Here is an 11,512-nt window from a genome sequence, read left to right as displayed (position 1 = left end):
ACATGCGAGTGTGGCGACGTCGATGTCAGGGACACAATTAACTCAGTTGTTTATCTAGCTTTACATATAAATATTGCGTAATATTCATGCGAATTCACGTATATTTGTGGCTGATCGATAGTACTCTTAGAAATGTCAAAGTGTGAATATCGAATTTGTTAAACGGGTGACTGTCGTATTCACTCGCATCTAACTAGTTCTTTGATTGCTGGATGTACGAGTGTGTGTGTGTGTGTTGGGAGGGGGCAAGGGTAATGATACATGGCAAACAAGCAGTGTAATGACAAACTAGGTTTTAATTTAGTTCACGGATGCTTTTTTGCTAAGCATGTTCAGTGAAAAATGAATTAAGACGGTCTCGTTTACTGTCTGGCTCGTCTTTGGTGGAAGTTTCAGCTTTTGAAATTCACATGTTTTGGTAGTTGCTTGTTGTTTGTTCTTGTTTTGTTTTTTCTTTCCTTCCTTGCCTTCGTACATCTGTCCATCCACTCACCCATCCACCCACCGATTTATTTATTTACTTATTTATTTATTTATTCACCCATACATCCATCCATCCGTGCATCCACCCACCGATTTATTTATTTATTTATTTATTTATTTAAATATTTATTTATTTGTTTATTTATGTTATATCGGTATAGTAAGAAGCCAGTTACCGAGAAAACGGTACCTATGTCAGTTCAATACCTGAGTGTACAGCATATAACCTTGCGCAACTCCGTAGCTACCGCCTGTAGCTACCGCCTGTTTATATCGCTTGTAGTGGTATACCGAAAACGTATTTCAACATACAGCAATGCATCAACGCCGACCCAATTTCAAAGGGTACCTTGATATTAGTACTTCAAAATATTCGCTTCGCACATGTTCCTTTATGCGTTTAAGCTACTGGACTTTCAGCGAATGTCTCTGTCATTTGCTTGCCCCAAGAGCTGACTTAGTATTTTTAGGATGTCAATATGGCTTCCATGTTGTGAGCTATCCATTGATATGCTGCATGTAATATCGCCTATGATCCCAGTTTGAAGTATATCACTGACTCACCTTCCAATACTGTTTCTTGTCTGTTTCATATTCGGCCACCATCAAACATTTGTGTCTAATAGTGAGTGAGTTTAGTTTTACGCCGCTTTTAGCAATATTCCAGCAATATCATGGCGGAGGACACCAAAAATGGGCTTCACACTGTACCCATGTGGGGAATCGAACCTGGGTCTTCGTCGTGACGAGCGAACACTTTAACCACTGGGCTACCCCACAACCCCCACAACCCCTCTAATATATTTTCGCTCAGGCGTTCGATTATAACACTTTGAGTGACCTGAGGTAACCCTAATTCTGACAACCATGCTTGATTAGATTCAACCAAGTAGGGACGGTGGCGTAGTCTAGTGGTTAAAGCCTTCGCTCGTCACGCCGAAGACCTTGGTTCGATTCCCCACATGGATACATTGTGTGACGCCCATTTCTGGTGTCCTCCGCCGTGATATTGCTGGAATATTGCTAAAAGTGGCGTAAAACAAAACTCACTCACTCAACCAAGTAAACTGACGTTCAAAAAAAAGTACACACCCGGTGCTTTGGGATTATTTTCCAAAGCAAAATGTAAATATTTTGAAAGGTGTGACATACTTAGTCACAGCCATTCTTTACCGTGCAGCCAAACAACCACAAATACCGTGCCCAATGGCGGCTTTGCCAGCATTTCACGATGTTCCCCAAACGTAGACGATTCCGTCGTTGTTGACGTTTTGTGATACTCCCCGAAATTCTCGGTAAGCCCGGATGCTGACAGGCAGTCGTCTCGTCACTGTATTCCTGCTGCCGCGGTAACCAGCTGTACAAAGGAAGAGCTACAAGCAGATATCGTGTACAAAAGTGCGAGTATTTGGGAAAAGTGACGAGGTTTAATACCATGAGTAAATGTAAATAAATATGTTTGAATTGATAATATAAATAGCGATATATTTGGAAAATATACTATCCCAAAAAAGAAACGCATAGGCCAGAAACCTGTTGCGAAAATATTGTATTTTCAAACATGTATCACTCGTCCACAAATAGACTTTAGGAAATTAATTTTTGCATCAGTTTAGAAGATGATAATGTCTACACAACCAAGTGGATAATTTTAGATAACGGAGACGTTGAGCGCCATGGTGACGATGTAGAACAGGCCCGACGACGGATCTCCTGGCTCTCAGTCCAATCACTCTCAACCTGTTCCGTACAGTTTGACCGGATATCCTCCGGTCCAGGCACCCTGGCTGCTGTGATCTCATCCGTGGCAGTACGATCACGCAAATGTAGTACCCGGATGTACCGATTTTGGGCTACAGTGGTGACTCGGGGGCTGCCTGTACGGGGAGGGTCATTTGTTATGCCTGTTTGGTTGTAACGAGCTGTAAGCCGTAATATCGTGCCCAGGCTTACATTCAAACGCCTGGCAACAGAAGATTGGTAATTTCCAGCGTGCATTCTTCCAATGGCGTTGTTCCGTGTCGCAGCGTCAAGACGTGGCGTAGTGATTTGACCTTGAAATTCCTTCACAACGAATACCGATTTCCGAAATTAATCTGGGGTTTTATAGCCAGACAGTGCATGCTCTTTGCTGCACAATTTCAACTGGAAGGTGATGTTTGTTGCGTTGTGGCGATGCGTTTTTGATCCTTGTAAGAAATCTCATCAAAATCAACATTTTCAGGTAAAGTCGACTTTTTACTCGTGCATTTGTGTAAAATCATGTTATCAACACTTTTGTTACATATTTTGACGATTGTTTGAACACAATAGGTAATTAATAGAAATGCAAAACGCCTATGCGTTTCTTTTTGGGATAGTATATTATGTTAGCTTGGATTTCTTTTATATTAAGTGGGAGTGTGTCAGAAAGTGACGAGGTTTAATACAGTGACTAATTGTAAATATATATGTTGAGTTAATAAGAAATAGCGATATTTGGGACGCTACAAGACCAAGCTTAGGGGAAACCGGGATCAATTGTAACACTTTTGTAATTCGATACTAGTCGAACGCTCACAAAGTTACTATCTAGTACATTGGCATCTTGGCTTTAAACCCCAGTGTCATTTGAATCTCACTATCATGTCGTTACAAAGTTAATACGTTTCAAATGCAATGACTGCAAGTGTTACAATTGACCCCTAGCACGGGGCAATTGTAACAAAGATTCAAATGTAACAATCTGTTTATTTTCCAAATAAAATCAAAATAAAATGTGGAAAGATGTTATCTTGATCAGTTTAGGTGGAAATGGATTCACATTAAATCTTTGTCACCATCGACATTTAAAATGTTTTTGGTTTAAAATTCTTGTTTCGTATGCCATAATTATAATACAAGGACTAAAACCAAACACTTTCACTCGAGGGATCATACTATCAACATAACACTGAAAATGTTCTACTATGATAAAACTAGTAAAGAACTAACATAAAATTTGCTTCGTCGTCATAACACAAGTGAAAGTTACATGGGGCGAAACTGTAACACAGTGTTACAACTACCCCCGATGGTAGTAGCCATGTTTCATGCCAAGTCACATGTTAACAACTTTGGGCTTCTCAAATATTTTTCAAAATATGTCGTAATACCTCGATTTTACACTTGAAAAGTTAATTCCGTTAATTTCATACCAAGCAACATTTACTGCATTAAGAACGTTTTAGTACATTTTGTAAAAAAAATTTACTTACCCATGTGAAAAACGACTTTTCGTCAACTGCGTCTCGTCATGAGCGAGCAGCTGATAGACGCCAGGAAAACAAAGGGAAATAACTCTACTCACCAACACTATGCTCGAGCGAAAACCTTTAGGGAGTAATTGCCCCGTGTTACCATTGACCCTGGTCCCCCATACAATATAGACTTGGGCACGGCCTCATCACTGCGCCAGAATATTCAAAATAAGCCATCGGCCGATTGGAACCCCGTGACGTCAGAACAGGCGATGATGACGTCATGCCCTCTGTACTCCGGTGGCCTTTTAATGATGACGTCACTACGAGCATGAGATGCTCTGGGGTTGCTCATCTTGCGGGAATGGCCATCCTCGGTCTTCCGGTTATGTAACTGTCAGATGTCTGGTTGACGCGTCTGTTTAGTCTGATTTGGGGAAGGGGTAGCCCGGTGGTTAAAGCGTTCGCTCGTCACGCCGAAGGCCCGGGGTCGATTCCCCGTGTGGGTACAATGTGTGAAGCCCATTTCTGGTGTCCCCCGCCGTGATATTGCTGGAATATTGCTAAAAGCGGCGTAAAACTAAACTCACTCACTCAGGTCAAGAAATCGTGGCACTTGGATTCGAACTCCTGACCACAGTGTTCAGAAGTGCCAACCCGAGACAACTCCGCACAGCGATGCGGCGATGGGGCCACCTGTGTGCCCGATATATTATAAGAGCATTAACGCGAACACGCGTGTGTACGGACATAATGCACACCTGGGAGAGGTTACGAGGTGCTTCGATGTTTGACAAAGCTGTCTTTGTCCATTTTCCATTTAATGCGTGTAAAATGACAAGAAAGTAAAACGCGTAGAACATCAAACAGAGATGAAAAGTCTTCATCAAAGTGGCAATATTGATTGTAAAGTATTTATATCAACAATCGAAAGTTTAATTTCCCTGATGCATAGTAGAAAACATACGCTACAGACAAAAATTAGGGGGTTGATGAAATGATAGTGAAGTGAAATGACGATACACGTCCATAAAATTAATTCCGGGCATGTAGATCAATATCTGGTGTATCCACCGTGTTGGGCGATAAATACACGACTCTTTGATGGCCCTCTGTTGAATAACTAACGTATGGGTGCGTTTAATGTTGACCGCCATCCCGCCGGAGGAGTTATCAACAGCTGGATTTATTTATCCCGTACAGTCTGCGATGGACATGTTTGTTTGTTGTTTAGCTCCGTACTTAGCAATAATCCAGATATATGACGGCGATCTGTAAATAATCGAGTCAGGACCACATAATCCAGTGATTGACATCATGAGCATCGATCTACGCAATTGGGGTGACATACATCAAGCAAGTCAGCGAGGCTGACCACCCGATCCCGTTAGTCGCCCTTTGCGACAAGCATGGGTTGCTGAAGACCAAATCTAATCCGGATCTTCAGAGGTTTCTAGAGAACATGCCATAGATCTGTTTGGAACACGTAGTCAGACGGTCTACATTCTCTTTGGATCTCTTTGGGACACATTCCCGGATGCCGGTATACATTCTCTTCCCACAGAGGTTACTCAAGTCATTATCTTCCCACGTACGTAGGTTTGGAAGATACGACTTGAGTAACTCTCAGTGGGAAGAGAATTGCCGGTCTATTGTCCACGTGTCTTATCATCGGATAATTATACTCGCTGGTGGCCAGGGCACGATGTGGTCGGGCATTGTCAGCCTACAGTTCAAACTTTCTGTGGATAATTCTAGCGAATGGAACAACGACTGGACACATTATTACCTCAACACGATCCCTTGACAGTAAATGTCCTAGCACAATAACCAAACAGGTTTCTCTGGCTTGTGATACCACCCCACATCATGACACTGTCGCCTCTGGGAACACCACTCACCGCTGCATCGCCAGCAACGTTTTCCGCTGTCTTATGATTCCTTCATGAATATGGCGTAAAAACAAGGACAACCGCACTCCTTTCCGCCTGTGGTTAGCTGCTAAGGTCACACCCTTCACTTTATCCCAATTACGTAGATCGATACTCAGGATGTTCATCACTGGATTGTCTGGTCCGCCGTCATACAGCTGGAATATTGCTGAGTGCGGCGCAAAGCAACAAACCAACCAGCCAGCCAGCATAGTCGTCCTTGCTTTGTGACATAGAACCGGTTTTTAACGGTAGATGTTGCAAGGATTTCTCTGTTGATAAAAGGAACAGATTTGAGTCTGGCTGTTGCACTGTGCATTTCATGTTATGAGGCGGTCTTCTCAAGGTGTGGTATTTTTAGGCCTGCCATACGTTTTCAGCACCTGTGGTTTGTGTTTCATTCCCAGCATGGTGTGTGTACTTATACTGTGGCTCAAAAGGCCACAAAATATCTATATGCATAAATTAGTGTGCGTTCTTGTTAGTTTCAGGACACGGTTTTCCAATATAGCGCACTGTATCTTGTTGTAGGGCAGTGTGACTCGCTGAGTAGCTGAGTAACAATGTGTCAAGTGTAATACCTTATATATGTGACCCGTGAAGATCGCGGTTAGAACTGATCTTCAGTAACCCATGCTTGTCGTAGGAGGCGACTAACGGGATCGGGTGGTCAGGCTCGCTGGCTTGGTTGACACATGTCATCGTATCCTAACTGCGTAGGTCGATGCTCATACCGTTGATCACTGTATTGTCTGGTCCAGACTCCATTATTTACAGACCGCCGTCATATAGCTGGAGTATTGCTGAGTGCGGCGTTATATATGTGGACAGTCAATATAGCGCATTATATCTACATTATCATATATCGATTACGTGGCATACTAGTGAGTGAGTGAGTTTAGTTTTACGCCGCACTCAGCAATATTCAAGGTATATGGCGGCGGTCTGTAAATAATCGAGTCTGGACCAGACAATCCAGTGATCAACATGATGAGCATCGATCTACGCAATTGGGAACCGATGACATGTCAACCAAGTCACGTGGCATACTATAGTTGCCATGGTAATATACGTTTATAACGAACTCGCTTATACCGAACTGATGGATGTAACGAACTGATGGATGTAACGAACTGATGGATGTAACGATCTCGGTTCTGTTGTCAAATATTTGATGTTTTAGTCAAATGCGAACCACGAACCACCGTTATGACGAACAAAAATTAGTGCGGGGAGTTCGTTATAACCTTTGTTTACAGTTTTACCAAACTCGAGCTCGTATTCGCATTACCTGATGAAATACAAGACTAGTATTCCTTTCGTTAAATTATCACGTAACACATATTGGTGTAACAGTCTCTCTTTTGAACACTCTTATCTTCCACTACAGGATAAAAATAGGAACTGCGCATTCAGCAATTTAACATCTGCATGACGTGCTTGACGTCCCTGACCTCACGGTGCATTCCATACATGCTAGTGTATACTGGCGTCGTGGCACTAACGATAAGGTCCTTCTCACGGGTGTGTCGTGGAAGGACAATTTGTCCCAGAAATAAGCTTATCTTATTAAAGATATGTGTCCACAAAAATATTAAAGTCCAAATGGAACCCTGCACATTGCTTCATTTCAGGCCGGAGCTGAGAAAATGGCTTAAGTTGGACTCCTTTTTCATTTACTCTCCGGGAATCACATTACACTATTTCTTTAAGGTCAAGGTAACTATTACAACTGCGTAGATCGATGCTCATGCTGTTGATCACTGGATTGTCTGGTCCAGACTCGAGTATTTACAGACCGCCGCCATATAGCTGGAATATTGCTGGGCGCGGCGTAAAACTAAACTCAGTTGCTCGCTACTCACTCACTCACTCGCTCACTCGCTCGCTGTAGCTGTTATACATACGTATTGTAATATGTTTTTTTAAGTGTACGTTTATTAAGACCAGACATACTGGTAATGAGCGTTTGGTGGTTCTCGGTGACTCGGTGGCTCGGTGGTTCGGTGGCCCGGTGGTTCGGTGACTCTTTGGCTCGGTTGACGTATGTTACCTAATCCCCAATTGCGTTATGATGACGATCATTGGATTGTCTGGTCCATATTCGATTATCTACGGACTGGCATGATACACATGGATCCACTGCAAACAGACAAAATCTAACCGCACCATGCAAAGAGATACGTTGCAAACAGTTATACTTTAAAGAATAATATATTCAGAAGTTACGGGGGGAAACAGTTAGCTATGGCTTACCCCTTTTAAATGCCTATAGTGTTACGCCGCTTTTAGCAACATCAAAACGAGGGATACAAGAAATAAGCTTCACACATCACCCCCATGGGGGAATCTTCGGATATTGGCCTGGCGCCATCCCCTATAAAGGGTTTACTCTTGTTTAAGATCGAGATAGAAAGAAAAAGTTGTTAGTGGGGTACTAGGTTCTGTGTTTTGCACAGTCCCAAAAACTGTGTTAAAGTCCATCAAGCACAACTTTGTCTGTCTACACGTCCATATTTCATTATGTATATCAATACCTGACGCCCCTGAGACGAATGCTATGCACACATGTATTTACGTATATTAGTGTCTGACCTCCATAGAAACCTGTTTCTGTGCAAACTGTCTCGCGTACATGATGATCGTGGTTGAATAGACGGGAAACCAGTTTAAATATCACTTTCGATTTTGAACCAGCTGATGTTTACATGTTAGATATTAAAGGGTCTTTTCTCCTGTTTTCTATCATCATTATTCTTAGGGGCAGCTTAGTGGTGTTCCCTCCTCACTTCGCGGACCCTGGCTCGATTTCCCACCTTGGTACAATATGTAAAGCCCATTTCTGGTGCCCACCGCCGTGATACTGTTGGCGCTTTGAGCACCCATGTAGTGGTTGGATATAGCGCTATATAAATTTCCAGTATTATTATTATTATATTATGATATCGCTGAAAGCGGCGTAAAACTAAACTCACTCGAATTTTCATTTTCAAATATATTATGTAACCCACTACATACCCAACACGTCTTAAATCCGGGCGGATCTTCAGCAACCCATGCTGGCTAAAGCGTTGGCGACTCATGCTTGTCGTAAGAGGCGACTAACGGGTTCAAAGGCTCGCTGATTTGGTTGGTCATTGGTTCCCAATGCGCAGATCGATGCCCATGCTGTTGATCACTGGATTGTCTGGTCCAGACTCGATTATTGACAGACCGCCGCCATATAGCTGGGATATTGCTGACTTCGGCGTAAAACTAAACTCACTCACTCACTCACCCAACACGTCTTAAATAATAATGAGACTGTAACACAAACCAGAATAATACCAGAATCAGATTTTTATGCTTTCGAAGCATACCGTTGACGACAGTGAAATATACCTGGATTTGGAAAACAAGAAATGGAAACAGCTGCTTTAAGTCAAGAGAGGATAACGGTAATATGGGTGTAAGGTTAAAGTCGAGTTGGACTAGAAGCTGTGTGCGGTACGTGATGGTCACGTGGAGGGAGCTGCATGGACAGGCTTGTGTGTAGGATATCTCCAGCATCTCTTGCAGTTGATGACAGGCGGTGTCTGGTGTCGATGACGAACACCATCATCTGTACAATGGAGTGATAACCTCGCACTTGATGAGACAGAGGCATTGGCCATAACACATTTTAGCGAGATAAAATCTGTTTGGAATTGTGTCTGAGTCAATTTGTCCCTCCATCCGTCGTGGGTTCGAATCCCAGACCCTGTCCTCGGATGTATCTTCATGGAAACATCACACTTGGGTTTTACAATGGTCCACAGCCTGTTTCAAGTTGTGACGGGTGAGGTGGATTTAGTTGGGTTGAGGTTATGTCGGGTGAGGTGGATTTGGTTGGATTGAGGTTATGTCGGGTAAGATGGATTTGGTTGGGTTGAGGTTATGTCGGGTGAGGTGGATTTGGTTGGATTGAGGTTATGTCGGGTGAGGTGGATTTGGTTGGATTGAGGTTATGTCGGGTGAGGTGGATTTGGTGGATGGATTGAGGCTTATTATGTCGGGTGAGGTGGATTTGGATTGAGGTTGGCTGGATTGGGTTATGTCGGGTGAGGTGGATTTGGTTGGATTGAGGTTATGTCGGGTGAGGTGGATTTGGTTGGCTTTATGTCGGGTGAGGTGGATTTGGTTGGATTGAGGTTATGTCGGGTGAGGTGGATTTGGTTGGATTGGATGGATCTGAGGTGGATTTGGATTTGAGTTGGATTGGCTGGAGAGGTTATGTCGGGTGAGGTGGATTTGGTTGGATTGAGGTTATGTCGGGTGAGGTGGATTTGGTTGGATTGAGGTTATGTCGGGTGAGGTGGATTTGGTTGGATTGAGGTTATGTCGGGTGAGGTGGATTTGGTTGGATTGAGGTTATGTCGGGTGAGGTGGATTTGGTTGGATTGAGGTTATGTCGGGTGAGGTGGATTTGGTTGGATTGAGGTTATGTCGGGTGAGGTGGATTTGGTTGGATTGAGGTTATGTCGGGTGAGAGTGGATTTGGTTGGATTGAGGTTATGTCGGGTGAGGTGGATTTGGTTGGATTGAGGTTATGTCGGGTGAGGTGGATTTGGTTGGATTGAGGTTATGTCGGGTGAGGTGGATTTGGTTGGGTTGAGGTTAGGTGGGATGACTTGATGTGATGTGAGATAGATTTGGTTTGGTTGGGGTGAGTTGAGGTGGTGTGAGCTTGGAGTGAGGGTGAGATGGGGTGGACTTGGAGTGAGGGTGAGATGGGGTGGACTTGGAGTGAGGTTGAAATGGGGTGAACTTGGAGTGAGGTTGAGATGGTGTGGGCTTTGGGTGAGGATGAGGTGGTGTGGACATGGAATGAGGGTGAGATGGGTCGGACTCGGAGTGAGGGTGAGATGGTGTGGACTTGGAGTGAGGGTGGGCTTGGGTGAGGGTGAGGTGGTGTGGACTTGGAGTGAGGGTGAGGTGGTGTGGGCTTGGAGTGAGGTGAGGTGTTGTGGACCTGGAGGTGGGTGAGATGGGGTGGAGGCTTGGAGTGAGGGTGAGATGGGGTGGACTTGGGGTGAGGGTGAGATGGGGTGGACTTGGAGTGAGGGGTGAGATAGTGGCCTTGGAGTGAGGGTTGAGATGGTTTGGGCCTTGGGGTGATGGAGTGAGAGGTGTGGACATGGAGTGAGGGTGAGATGGGGCGAACTCGGAGTGAGGGTGAGGTGGGGTGGACATGGAGTGAGGGTGAGATGGTGTGGGCTTGGAGTGAGGGTGAGATGGGGTGGACTTGGAGTGAGGGTGAGATGGGTGGACTTGGAGTGAGGGTGTGATGGTGGGCTTGGAGTGAGGGTGAGATGGTGTGGACATGGAGTGAGGGAGTGAGATGGGGTGGGGCTTGGAGTGAGGGTGAGATGGGGTGGACATGGAGTGAGGGTGAGATGGTGGTGGGAGCTTGGGGTGATGGTGAGATGGGGTGGACTTGGGGTGAGGGTGAGATAGAGGTGGGCTTGGGGTGATGGTGAGATGGGGTGGACTTGGGGTGAGGGTGAGATAGTGTGGGCTTGGAGTGAGGGTGAGATGGTGTGGGCTTGTGGTGATGGTGAGATGGGGTGGACTTGGGGTGAGGGTGAGATGGTGTGGGCTTGGAGTGAGGGTGAGATGGGGTGGACTTGGGGTGGGGGTGAGATGGGGTGGACTTGGGTGAGGGTGAGGTGGGGGTGGACTTGGTGTGAGGGGTGAGATGGGGTGGACTTGGAGTGAGGGTGAGATGGTGGCCTTGGAGTGAGGTTGAGATGGTTTGGGCTTGGGGTGATGGTGAGGTGGTGTGGACATGGAGTGAGGGTGAGATGGGGCGAACTCAGGTGAGGAGTGAGGAGGTGGGGTGGACATGGAGTGAGGGGTGAG

At 45.0% G+C, this 11,512-nt stretch overlaps 1 protein-coding gene across 1 annotated transcript; it reads right to left on the bottom strand.

Annotated features, from left to right (window-relative positions):
* Positions 1–10,267: 10,267 nt before the first annotated feature.
* Positions 10,268–11,497, bottom strand: LOC124259215 (extensin-like). Its single transcript, XM_046693322.1, has one exon. The coding sequence runs from the start codon at positions 11,495–11,497 to the stop codon at positions 10,268–10,270; it is 1,230 nt and encodes a 409-aa protein (XP_046549278.1).
* Positions 11,498–11,512: the final 15 nt, after the last annotated feature.

Source organism: Haliotis rubra, unplaced genomic scaffold (genome assembly GCF_003918875.1).
Source record: "Haliotis rubra isolate DU_JTF1 unplaced genomic scaffold, ASM391887v1 Scf714, whole genome shotgun sequence".
Classification (NCBI taxonomy): domain Eukaryota; kingdom Metazoa; phylum Mollusca; class Gastropoda; order Lepetellida; family Haliotidae; genus Haliotis; species Haliotis rubra.
This window is presented reverse-complemented; position numbering and strand designations above follow the sequence as displayed.